At 42.3% G+C, this 13,645-nt stretch overlaps 1 protein-coding gene across 4 annotated transcripts in view; it reads left to right on the top strand.

Moving 5' to 3' along the window:
- The window catches only part of Scamp1 (secretory carrier membrane protein 1), a 95,261-nt gene that overhangs the window by 69,192 nt on the left and 12,424 nt on the right, over window positions 1-13,645 (top strand). For all 4 annotated transcript variants that reach the window (XM_059276355.1, XM_059276358.1, XM_059276357.1 and 1 more), the window contains 2 exons: window positions 507-635; window positions 4,794-4,953. In XM_059276355.1, the coding sequence (XP_059132338.1) occupies window positions 507-635; window positions 4,794-4,953 (289 nt within the window). The remainder of the gene's footprint in view (window positions 1-506; window positions 636-4,793; window positions 4,954-13,645) is intronic.

Here is a 13,645-nt window from a genome sequence, read left to right on the forward strand (position 1 = left end):
CAGTTGGTTTTCTGTGTTTTTCCGGGCACTGGAATCCCCCAGTCCCTCACCCCAGACTTGATTCTTTGGTCTGTATTGTCGGGAACCTTGATTCTGTCCGCACATCAGTTAGGAAGTTAGCATAATTCTACAGAAAGCCTCCGGGCACTGAGGAGAAAATGGGAGCTTAAGGATTGGATGGTCTTCCCCGCCATAGCCAGGCCTGGGACTCGGAGATCAATCTGTTTTAGGCAGCTCTCAGGGTTTGTCTCTGGGTTTGTTCTCCTATACATAGACATGTTAAACATGGTACAATATGACAATGGAAAATTATTTTACCATTTATTGTTTCTAAAATGTTAGTCTGAAAAAATATTAAAAAACGTGAGCTTGGCCTTCAAGGTTGTAAGAGTGCAGAGAGGAGCAGTGTTAGTGTTTTATGTATCATCTACCAAAGCAACATGCTGTACTTTGAGACAAAAGAAGAAGACAATGTATTTGTTGCAATAACTTTTTTTAACTTACAGGGAGAAAAAATAATTGGCCGCCTCTTCCTAGCAATTTTCCTGTGGGACCTTGTTTCTATCAAGATTTTTCTGTAGACATTCCTGTAGAATTCCAAAAGACAGTAAAGCTTATGTACTACTTATGGATGTGTGAGTATCAAAAAAATTGTATTTATATACCTATAAATGCATTTTGAGTTAATATTTTCATTGATAGACACCTTTTTGAAAGTGATATTTTAAAATGCATATTAACTGTCTTTTCATATAGATTTTAATAGTCATAGTTTCAGAGTTGAACGTCATATTTAGATACAAAACCTGTGTAACAGATAGCAATCCAAGTCTTTGGCTGAGAGAAGCCTGCATGTGGAATGCCAGCCCTGACTGATTGAGAAGGTATCTTGTCTGTCATGTGGGTAGAATTTTTGTAAAGATCCTTTTCCGTAGAAGAACATTATCTAGGCATGACTTGTTTTGGCAAAATTATGCATACTACTTTTATGCAAAGGAGTATCGCTTAGAGTCTGTTAAATGTAGCACTACGGCTGGATTTAGAAGGAGACAGGACATATACTATAATGTGACTGTCACCTTAAAAATCACTGTGGGCACAGTGTACTTTCATTTTCAAGTGGCTGTGAATACTTTTATTTTTGAAATTGCTTAATATAGGACTGTTTCATTAAACAGCATTAGAGTATATTTTCAGCTGGGGATGTGCATGGTGTTTTAAGTATAATCACAACTCTGAGATACTAAATGAATGTCAAGCTGCTGAGGGTTCGCTGTGTATACACAGACTTCCCACTTACTCTCTGATTTGTATTTCAAATAGTCTCAACCCTGTTTGATGCCATTCTGTCAGGAGGGAAGGCTGGACAGATGGGGTAGTAGGTAATTTGTAGGCAATGAAAGTATGTGGGGTTTACTGTATGTTTAGTGAGGCTTTAGGGCCCACCTTCTCTAAGGAGATGATAATTTTCTTCAGACTCTTAGGAGCATTCTTCGTGTTGGCATGTGAGAAGCAGTTCTTTATGGACATTACTTTTGTCATAGTTTTAAAAAAGGACATTTGCTCTCATAGTCAAAAAATTACAGTGGCTATTACTTAAAAAAATTTTTTTTGAGATAGGGTCTCTTTATGTAGCCCTGGCTGTCCAGGAATTTACTACATAGACCACTGTGGCCTTGAACTCAGAGATCTACCTGTGTCTGCCTCCTTAGTGCTGAGACTAAAGGTGTGCACCACCACACCCAGCTGGCTCTTACGTTCAGACTCTTAGTTTCTTGTTGAGATTTGGCCTTGCTGTCTGTAGTACTATATGTATTTGATACTTAAGGTATAATTCTATATATGTGTATGTTAACCAGTTTCTATGTTTTATTTAGTTAGTATATTTCTCTGTGTCATGTGCATTTGTGTTTCTTATATATGAATTTTAAAAATAGGCATAGTAATTTAGGCGTAAGTTATTTAACTTAACAAATTTTTTTATGGTAAAGGGGTAGAAAGAAAGTTCAACAGCAGATTTAGTAAATGGAGGTCGAATGGGAAAGATGGTTAATTTAAATTCAATTGTTAACAACTAAAGCTGACAGTTTCAGTCAGTTTGTTTGGTTTTCAGAGTGCATAACTTTCAGAGTCTCTCAGGAGTAATGCGGGCAGTTACAGTTTTTTTCAATCTTGTTTAGTTTGCCAGTCTGTTTTAAAAATGGACTCAAGATTCTGGTCAGGGTTCTGTTTCAAAGAAGCGTTGCTTGAAATGAAGTATGAGCAGTTCAGGAATTTGCCCACACTTGAAGAGTAGAGACTGTGTTAGTGGGTACTTTGGAAAGTATCGACCTGGTGTGGATTTCAGGGCTGACTGAAGGTTTGATATCATTGTCATAGTGAGAGCTAGCATTTCCCATGCATCATAACTGACTTTAGGAAAATCCTCAAGTAGGCGCAACATTATTTAGTCTTAGAGAAGCGGAAGCTTTGAGAATTGGGTACCTGTCCAACATTGTCCAACATTAGACAGCTATTCGGGTAGCTGGGCTCTCAAGCCCAGGGTTAGATTCTATGGTATGCCATCTACAAAATACCAAGATAAGGAAGTGATTTCCATTTTAATGAATACTATGAAGATGTGTTTTCAAAGGTTCCTCAATGGAAGCAGGTAATATAAACTTCAAATGAACCAAAGCAATTAGAATTGTCACTGTGAAGTGAACCTTGACCTTTTGGAATGTGCTTTCGAATTTAAGAAAAAAAAAAAAGGCACGGACACCAGCCGCCAAGTAGTGGAAATGTGTGCACCTGTAACCATCTCTTTTGTAATTATATTTATCAAGAATAACATAGCACTGGCAGTTGCAAATCCAGGCCACCTGATAGCAGATTTGAGTGCCTCTAAAGCAAATAAAGCTTTCACATAAAAAAAGTATAACTTATCCTGCAAATCTTGTGAACAAAATGGTTTAAAGATTTGTTCAGTGTTTGGCCTGTACTCAGCATCCACCAGCATAGACACACTGAAATGAACAGCACAGATGGCGGAGGACAACGCCCTTGCCTGCTTTCTGACCCCTGCACAGAGGGACAGCTTCATCACCAGGTACCCTAGACAGCTGGTTTTTACTGAGCATAAGATGGCGACTCACTGATCATGGTCACTTAACATCTAGGAAAAATCTAACATACTACAGAAAGTTAGGTTGATATTTTCTGTACTTTGAAGAATTTTTATGGGCTTTAAAACATTTAAATACACATATCCTCACTTTCTGTAAGTGAAATAGAAAATAAACTTTAAAAAATTATTCTTGTGAGGAATTTAAGTTAGAATGTGCTAACATTAAAACACACACACACACACACACCCCACCAAACTTAAGACAGCCAGAGTCCTTTAGAACAACAAAATAATTTCCCATTTTGCAGTGATTTTAGTTCTGTTTTTAAACCCTCAAAAATCTTAATTTTGAGGAAAAGGGATTTTGAGGCATTTCATTAGTAAGCCAGCTGTCCTGAGGATTACTCTCCCAGTAGTAATTGAGTAATTAGGATAGTTTTCCCTCTGTGACAGAAAGGAATGGAATTTTAAATCAAAGCCGTCAAAGGCCACAGCAGATTTGCTCTCAGGCCCTGGAGCTGTTTCTCCATAGTTGACTTCTGTCGTGTTTAGATGAGAACACATCAGGGCACCCGGGGGAGTGGTTCCATCCTGCTCCATAAGTTTTTGATTTTAATTTGTAAAGAGACTTAAAATTGGTTTTTAATGTATATTGAGTTTGTAGTAGATTTAATAATCTTTTAATTAATTTTTTCTAATCTAAGTCATAGTTGACATTTTTATTGATAATATACATTTTACAGTATTTTAATTTTATGGGAATTTATTTCCCATAATAAAATTCTACCCATGAATACATTTTTACAGAATCACTTAAAAAACTTGTAACTGTAGGGGTCTGGAGAGAGGGTTCCGGGGTTAGGAGCCTTGCTGCTCTTGCAGAGGACCCAGGACTAGTTCTCGGCATCCACGTGGTAGCTCACAGCATCTTTCCTCTCTCTCCCCAGTTCAGTGCCCTCTTGAGGCCTCCACATGCCCTGCACACACGTGGTGCATATACATGCATGCAGGCAGACATCCACATGCATAAAAATAAATGTAAACAAAAGTTATAACTGGTACGCATGGCTCTTTCCAATCACAGCATTGCTGGGTGTTACTCAGATTCCAGGGTTTCAGTTTGTCAGGGAGAGCAGCATGCCAGCAGCATAGGGAAGTCCTGCTGCTGGTGAGGTCATTGTGTTGCCTCTGTGGGGTGGAGGGAATAACATGAATCTATCCGAGTATCCCCATTAAAAAACTGGCTCACTCTGGAAGATGAAGCCGTCCTCACAGACCCCCCCAGTCACAGAACTGAGGCTGTTTTTAATTGTCCTCCAGGTCTCGACTGTACCCTCCTTACAAATAGTGTTCTGAGGACCACACCTCTGGGTTGGTTTGTTTGCTTTTGTCTTTAACAAGTACTGCTTCTCTTCTTCGGTCCATTTTCTTCTCAGGAAAGCGAACCTAAGGGTTGGGCTTAGCAAATGTAGCTGCCCTAGGAAGAAGAGATAGCCCGCAGGAATTTTTCCTAAAATGCTCTACTGTGTGCGCTCTGCTTTCAAGTCCTGAGTAAGAAACAGCAGTGTTTGAAGAGCACGCCATGGAAACACAGGAAGAATACATTCTCTTAGAAGTGTTTTCATTTGTAACTCTGGTCGGATGGTGACTTGATGTAACCAGCCCATTCTGTCTTCCGATCCCACAGTCCACGCGGTAACGCTGTTCCTAAACATCTTCGGATGCCTGGCTTGGTTCTGTGTCGATTCTTCAAGAGCAGTTGACTTTGGACTGAGCATCCTGTGGTTCTTGCTTTTTACCCCCTGTTCATTTGTCTGTTGGTACAGACCGCTGTATGGAGCTTTCAGGTAAGTGTGTGTATTTAATGTGTGTGCTTTAAAACCTGGGGAGCGTGTGGCTGGGGGCTCGCTCCGGAGTCTCAGCACCCGGGAGGCTGAAGTAGGAGGATCGCTCTAGGCCAGCCTGGGCTACACAGTTTGTGTCAGGCTGGGGCTCCAGAGCAAGACCCTGCTACAAACACACACCCCATGAAATGAGTCATCTCCGAGTCATCTCTATTACACTCCAAAGGGAAATCTGGTATATTTTCATTATTTTTTTAAATCAGAGCCCGTGAGATGGTTCAGTCGATAACGGTGCTGCTGTCAAACCCGGCGTCCTGAGTTTGACCCCAGGTCCGGTAGAGTAGAAGGAGGGACTGACTCCTGCAGGTTGTCCTCTGCCCTCCACATGGACACCATGCCAAGCACACCCCTTCCCCAGTAAAATAAATATTAACATAATATAAAATTAAAATGTTAATATAACATACCTTCTGAAACATCTACTGTAGCTTGCCTATATATTCATTGGATCATAAAATTCATAAGCATTGTTTCATTTGAAAATCAAACATGAAAGTTAATAAAGGAAAATTAACATTCTTAAATTTAAACATGCAACATTTTATGCCATGATTCATAACTGACTTTAGGAAAATCTTTACCATTTTCTCCTCTCTCCCTTACATGTCTAAATTGTTATGAATTATAACTGGTTGTTACAGCCTTTATTTTAGGGTAAATCCAGGTAAGGTGAACACATACGAAACAGTTTTACTCAGAAGCAGGTAATACTTTCTGTGTATATTCATCTTCAATTTTTCCAAAGACAGTGACGTTTAAAAACCTATTTGGGCTATAAAATGAAGAATTTTACATAATATTAATCACTATTTAAACATTCTGGGTAATGCATTTTCTAAGTGAATGTTCTGTGGGATGTTAATTGGTATTGGGGAAAATGTTCATTAGCTTAGTTTTAGAATAGCTAGTTAATAAAGTTAGGCAAACTCCTTCATTTTAGACTCTAAGTGCCTAGTGTGCCATGTGATGTGACCGTGAAACCGTTCTTTTCTGTGGAGCCCCGTGTGACTGTGGCTTTAAGAAGAGAACGCTGGGCCGGGCAGTGGTGGCCCGCCTTTAATCCCAGCACTCAGGAGGCAGAGCCAGGAGGATCTCTGTGAGTTCGAGGCCAACCTGGGCTACCAAGTGAGTCCCAGGAAAGGCGCAAAGCTACACAGAGAAACCCTGTCTTGAAAAGCCAAAAAAAAAAAAAAAGAAGAGAACACTGGACCAGGGCAGATGGTGCATCCCTTCTTCATCCCAGTTGCTTGAGGGGATGGCGTGGGCAGCAGCATCCCTTGAGCCCGGAGGTCCAGGTTACCCTGTGTAACGTAGCTTCTCTCATTTCCTCCAGACGGGTTAGCTTTAACCGTTCTGCGTTGCTGCTCTCTTCCTGTTGCCGTAGTAATGGGCTGCAGTTTCTGGAATAGTGAGAGTGAAGGTGGGGTGATGGCCATCTTGTTTCAGGTGCTAGGGGAAGGAATCAGCATCAGCTGTGACATCAGGTCAGCTGCAGACTTGTTTTGCATATACCCTTTGTTGGTTTGAGGACTCTGTTTTTAGCTTGGTGGGAATTTTTATCATGAATGGTGCTAGAGCTTTCTAGATGCTTTTCTGTGTCTGTTGACATGATCATGTGATTGTTTCCCCTTTATTCTAAACTGGTGAGTCATAAACCCCTTTTATATGTGAAACCAACTTTCCATGTCCCCCACTCATCCCCTTGGCCATGTTAGTCTCTTCAGGAGCTGTAGCCAGGAGCTCATCTTCATGACTGTCTTACTTGGAACGCTCTGCCCACTGTAGCCTTAGGTCCCTAAGTTCGGAGAAAGTTAATTGTATCAAATTGTATCAATCTTTGATTATTTCTTTCTGCTTTGTTTCTAATCTTTTAAATGAAACTCTTGCTAATATAATAAGAGGAATCAATTTTTTCCTCCTATTTTTCCATCCCTTTGTTTTTTTCCCTCTATAAAGTAGAAAACTTCTTTAACTTATTTTAGAGTAACTTATAAATCAGAATGACATCAGTTTTGAATAGCAGCACAGGATACTAGAAGACAGTGGAGCAGTGCATTCTGTGTGGGCAGGTTCCCTCCATCCAGCTCCAGAAGTTCAGGTGTAAGCTGGTGTGGTAGTTTGAATGTATTTGGCCCCCACAAGCCCATAGGGAGTGGCAATATGGGAGGTGTGGCCTTGTTGAAGGAAGCGTGTCATTGTGGGGGTGGGCTTTGAAGTCTCTTTGCTTAAGGTTCGTTCAGTGTCACAGTCTACTTCTGATCTAGATGTCTGCCTGCACACTGCCATGCTCCCCACCACGATGACAATGGACTGAACCTCTGAATCTGCAAGTGAGCCTCAGTGAAATGTTTTCCTTATAAGAGTTGCTGTGGTCATAGTGTCTCTTCTCAGCAAGAGAAACAACTGGTTAGGCTTTAAGAGAAACAGTTCCTTGGAGATAAAATTGGCAGAATTCATTTCAATAGGTTAAAAAGGATTTTATACACATTAAGGAGAGAATTAGTGGTCAAGTACTGATAAGTATGCATAAAAGCCATCAACAAAAGATAATTTCTAACTCCAGGGAAACAAAAATGCAAGCTAGGAATCCTGTTAACAGCACATCACTATGCTTCAGCTGTGAATGATACGTCATATTCAGGAATCTCGCAGTCTGGCCTATTAAGTGAGCCGGACTACTGCTAACCCCAAGGATATGTGGATTAGACTGTGGGGATGGGGGCAGAAGCTGGGAAGACTTGAAAGGAGAGCTGGGTCTCCATATACTGGAATGGTAGTCCTCTCACAGTTCCTGAAGTGTTAGGAAGCAGCATGGCAAGCTGAGCAGGGTGTGGCCACCAAAGGGACCCGAACGACGCTCCGTGGTGCCTGGGACTGCAGCTGTGGCGGGGCTGTGATGAGGCCGGGGGATTACTGTCTTTACAGAATTCCCACGCACCATTCTTTGACTTTCAGCTAGTGTATCTAACTTTAGAAAGAATCACACTAGTTTGAAAGTACAGACTGAAAGGCACATCGGAGAGTAGAGCAGGACCTGCAATAAGGAAGTCATGTCATGTAGCAGGGCCACCTCGCTGCTGTTTTCTTGGCACAGTACTAGTACCTCTACCTTCCTGCTTCCCTTTGAAGACAGAGTCCAAGAACCATCTCTCACTCAGTCCCTCTACCTCCCACTTCTCACTGGCTTCTCTACACACACCTTACCCTTTTCTACACAACTCTTAAGTCTCAAGAAATCTTTGGATTTTGCCGGGAGGTGGTGGCACACGCCTTTAATCCCAGCACTCGGGAGGCAGAGGCAGGTGGATCTCTGTGAGTTCAAGACCAGCCTGGTCTACAGAGTGAGATCCAGGAAAGGCACAAAGCTACACAGAGAAACCCTGTCTCGAAAACACCAAAAAAAAAAAAAAAAAAAAAAAGAGAAAAGAAAGAAATCTTTGGATTCTAAACCAATTTTCTGCCTTCAGTGAGAGGAGGTTTAGACAGTGTTTCTCTGAGTAGCCCTGGATGTCCTGGAAGCTTTGTAGACCAGGCTGGCCTCGAACTCAGAGTGTCTCCTGAGTGCTGGGATTAAAGGTGTGCACCACCACGCCTGGCTTGAAGATCCTTCTCTAAACACTCCTTGCTGCTGGCTGCCACAGTGGTAGTCACTTCATTTCTGTCGTATCTCTGGCTTAGACTGCTTCTCAATTTTCTATCTTTCCCCCTATATTCTGTCTCCTCCGTTACTGTAAAGCTTATTTATGGGACAGGACCCGATGATCTTCTAAGGTTTGAGGGTTATCTGCTACCGGAAAAAGTCCTAATAATGTACAGTGGCTCGTGCATCTGTGGACTTCATCCTCCATGGAGGATGGGCCGGAGGACTGGGGGTGTATCCCCACCCTCTGCTCCAGCTGCTCTAAACTATAACCATCTTGTTACTGTTATGTCCTAATATATGCTCTGCCAAGAAATCCCAACAGTCCTCTTTGTTCCTGGACAATGTGTTGCTTTTCGAAATAGTTACCAACCCCACTGGGGCAACAGGATCCATTTTGCCCACCCTTAGCTGGCACAGAACTTTGTAATAACATCAAATGTATTACTTATACAACTATTCAAGAGGTAAACAATAAATTACACAAGTAAATGTACCGGTGTAAGTTAAATCAGTGAGGGGGTCTCTGAACTACCTGGGTCCATAGTGAAATAGCAACACTATTTCAGGTAGGAACGTACAGAAGCCCTGAGCACGTAATCTGTAGGAATGTGTTGACACTGTGGTCTGTATGACCTTTAAAAAGATTGTAGAGCCTTAAGAATATCAAGGACTGGGCTGGAGAGATGGCTCAGAGGTTAAGAGCGCTGGGTGTTCTTCCAGAGATCCTGAGTTCAATTCCCAGCAACCTTATGGTGGCTCACAACCATCTATAATAAGATCTGGTGCCCTCTTCTGGCAGGCAGACATATACGCAGGCAGAACACTGTATACATAATAAGTAAATAAATAAATCTTTAAAAAAAAAAGAATATCAAGGACTAGCGACTTGTACTCTACAGTATATTCACATACATATGTGGGAGAGGACATGGGTATTCCTGTTGGGAGTCAGATAGAAAACCACAGGGTCAGTCTACCATGCACTAGGCCCTGCGTTCCATCTGTAGAACAACGAATAACGAAACCAGCCATGGGCATGGGAGCAGTAACTGATCTAGTGGAACCTGAAACTCAAGTTAGCAATGGAAAAAGTAAAGGCCAAACTCTGTGGCTCCTCGGGGAGTGTCCTCAGAGGCTCCCCAGACTGACCGGAGCCTGAGATGCAGCTGCAGGGCGAGGCAGGCAGGGCTGAAGATGGGAAGTGTCTTCACATCTTCCTGACGCCGTGGACCACCCAGATCCTCCCGGCTTCTGAACCAGCTGAGCTTCGGAAGCCAGGCCACTCAGTTGACAACGGGAAATCTCGTTCTTTGAGTGGCAAGGCCTTGCTCGGTCCCTTGTCTTGACACTGACCACTGAGGGCCCCAGCAGCCGTTAAGTCAGTCTGTGTGGCAGGAGAGAAAACTCCGACCTGAGGCGTTCTCTCTGAGGAACGTAAGAGAAGGACGTGTGATGTATGTGTAAACACACGTGAAGAACCTGCTGCAGGAGTGAAAATTCATCAGGACAGAGGACAAGGAAGCACCGAGGTGGGTGGGCCAGAGCTGTCAGATCCTGCCTCCTCACCGAGGGGGGCGGGGCAGGCTGAGGAGTCCCCGGGGAGGGGAAGGGTGCTGTAGAACTTGCAGGGATTCACTCACATCCATCTCCTGTTTTCCTTTCTGTTAACAGTTTGGGGTTGAGTTTTAGCAAGTAAAACGATACAGGCCTTGGAAAGTGACTGTGCTAAGAAGACCTGTGATAAATTTAGGGCAATTAAAACAGTGCCAAGTGGGTGGAGCTTCTTCCAAAAATGCAAGTTTAGCTTTTCCAAGAGAGTCACTATATGACCCCAGGCTGGCTTTGAACTCGGCATCCTCTTGCTTCAGCTTCCTGAGTACTCATTTATAGACATGTGACTCAACACCTGACTTACATGATTGGTTTTATATTAGAAAGTTAGGGGTAGTCCACCACATTATAATCTAAAATTTAACAATAGTATGACCATTTTAACTAATACAGTAAAAACATTTGACAAAATCCAGTGACCTTTTTGTTAGAAAAGTGAATGAACTTGGAGTGGAAGAGAGGCTTCCTCTACTGTAAAGCTGAAAACCGTAGCTCACAGCTGACATGGGCCATGCTGTAAGGCTGAGAGCTTTCTGTCTGGGGTCAGGAATGTGGTAAGACATTCATTCTCAACATTCCTGTTCAGAATTGTGTTAGGAGTTCTGACCAGTATAATAAGGTAAGGAAAAGAAGCAAAACTATATTTATAGACCCCAAATCATCTCTGTAGAAGATATAAATGGAGACATATATTGAAGACTCAATATTACTAAGGTGTGAACTTTCTCAACATGATCCTGCAGGTCTGCAGCATAACCCCAATCAAAATCCCAGCAGTCTGTTTTCTAGAAATATGACATGGTTCTTCCAAAGATGAATGGAAATATCAAAGCCTTAAAATATTGAAAGCAAGTCTGCAAATGAACAATAAAGTTGGCAGACCGATACAGACTGATGCCCCCTGATTGGAAGACTTACAAGAAAGCTCCCATAATCACAGCATGATGTCTTTGTGTTGTCGATGTTCGTGTATCATAAACAAACGTCAGTCTGCAAATTTAAATGAACCCTCCCATATGTAAAAACAAAATTTTAAAATGTCTTTTACTATTTATTCATTTTATGTATTTGAGTGCTCTATCTACATGTAGATAGAAGAGGGCATTAGATCACATTATAGATGGTTGTGAGCCACCATGTGGTTGCTGGGAATTGAACTCAGGACCTCTGAAAAAGCAACCAGTGCTCTTAACCCCTGAGCCATCTTTCCAGCCCTGTAAAAACAAATGTAAAAAAAAAAATCAAAAGTTATTTACTTTTATTTATGAGTACGTGTGTATGTGTATCATGTGCCTGCAGTGCTAGCAGAGGCCAGAAGGGGGCATTGGTTCCCATGGAACTGGATTTATAGATGGTTGTGAGCTCTCATGTGAGTGTTGGGAACTGAATCTCTACAAGGGCATTGACTGGGCATCTGATGTTTGAGAAAGATCCAGGGGCAGTGTGGCTCAGACAGGTTGTTGAAAAACCCTCTCTGGGACGCTTGGCTATCCCATACCTTATAAAGCATTTTCAGAAAGTCAGTTCAAATAGCATGTGACAGGTGCAGAACTGCCAGCTGAGGGAAGGTCTTCATCTTTTTGGCTTTGGTGAAGTGTTTTGTTGTTGTTGTTGTTTTAATTCGATACTAAAATAAACATTAAAAAATGAATATACAAACTGGAATTCATAAAAAGGCAAAACTTTTCCCCAGAAGACACTCTTAAGATGCCCCAAACACACACATGCTTCCATATACAAATACTCACAGATTGGAACGACACTCTTACAATGCCCGAACGCATGTGTGTTTCCATGTATGTATGTACAGAGATTGAGAAGACACCCTTATGATGCTCTGAACACACGTGTGCTTTTATACACAAATATGCACAGACCGAATAGACAAGTCCCATGCTGCAAGGTCTTTGCCAAGCATGTATCTAAGTAAGGACTTGTCTATCCAGAATATATATATATTTTAAGCTTTCAAAAATCAAGAATAAGAGGGGAAATCTAGTTAAAACCCCAGAACAGGATTTTCCCAGTCAAACAAAGATCTATGGATAAAATAACCAGTCTCTGAACAGCATTCCTTACTAAGAACGTGACAAGTGTTGGTTGCTTTCTTGTTGCTATAATAAAATGCCAGACAGCAGCGGAAGAGGAAGGTTTGTTCTGATTTTGGTTTTGGCAGTTTGGGTTCAATGATGGTGGGCGTGAGGGGGCAGTCCCCATCCCGGCAGCCAGGAAGCAGAGTGGACCAGAAACAGGAAAGGCAGGATAAAGCCCTCACCAGGCCCTGTGACCTACTTCCTCCAAATAAGCCTCACCTTCTACAGTTCTGTCCCCTCCCCATCCAACAGTCCACTCAGATCTTGAATCTGGCACCGACTTAAACTGTTCATTAGCTCAGGGCCCTCACAATCTAATTTCTCTAGAAATGCCTCAGAGGTCTGCTTTACTAATCTCTCCTAGATGTCTGTCAGCCCAGCCCAGTTAACAATAAGATAACTAGTACAACCCCACATGTTAATTAGGATGGCTAAGATTGTAAACATGACCACAGCAAGTGTTAATGAGATCCAGAGGACCTGAAAGACTCACTCACTGCCAGGAGGAGTGTAAAATGAGCAGCTTTATAAAACACTTAATGTATATTTACCACATACACTAGCCTTTCCACTTATAGGTATTCACCCACCTTAAAAGGAAGTCTGTATCCTTAGGAAGACTCCCAGCACCATTTTTGTAATAGCAGAAAGCTGGGATCGGTACCCAAGAGGGGAGGAGCTGGAGTCCTGCACTCAGGTGACTGAAGAACTGCTGAATGCAGGAAGCAGGCAAGAAAGAGTGTTTACCGCACAGCCTCAAAGCAGCCAGCCAGGATGACAGGAGACTGGGGGAGGGAGCAAAGGAGAGGGGGGAGAGAAGGAAGCTCAAGACAAGTTCTCAATATCAAAGGGTGAAGTCCAAAGACATACACGTCGACACTTACAAATAGTATATTTTCAGTAGTTGTGGTAATTCTGCAAAGTAGTTCATTAAGAAAGGAAAACTCGGGCCTGGAAGAGACGGCTCAGTGGCTAAGAGCACTGACTGCTCTTCCACAGGACCCACGCTTGATTTCCAGCTCCCAGCTCCATTTGTAACTTGAGTCCCAGGGGATCTGATCCTCTCTTCTGGCTTCCAAGGGCACTGCACACACATGGTGCACAGACGTACATGCAGGCAAAACAACCATACACAAAACCCAAGGAAAACTTTTTTTTTTAAATGGAAAACTGAATTTTCTGTCAAGGTGAATTCTGGTGCAGCTAGAAGTTAAACAGAGTAAGGTGGAGATGGTGATTGCTATTTGTAGGGTGATGCTGGAGTGGAGGATCTTCATGGGATGGTGAT

This window comes from Peromyscus eremicus, chromosome 11, assembly GCF_949786415.1.
Source record: "Peromyscus eremicus chromosome 11, PerEre_H2_v1, whole genome shotgun sequence".
Classification (NCBI taxonomy): domain Eukaryota; kingdom Metazoa; phylum Chordata; class Mammalia; order Rodentia; family Cricetidae; genus Peromyscus; species Peromyscus eremicus.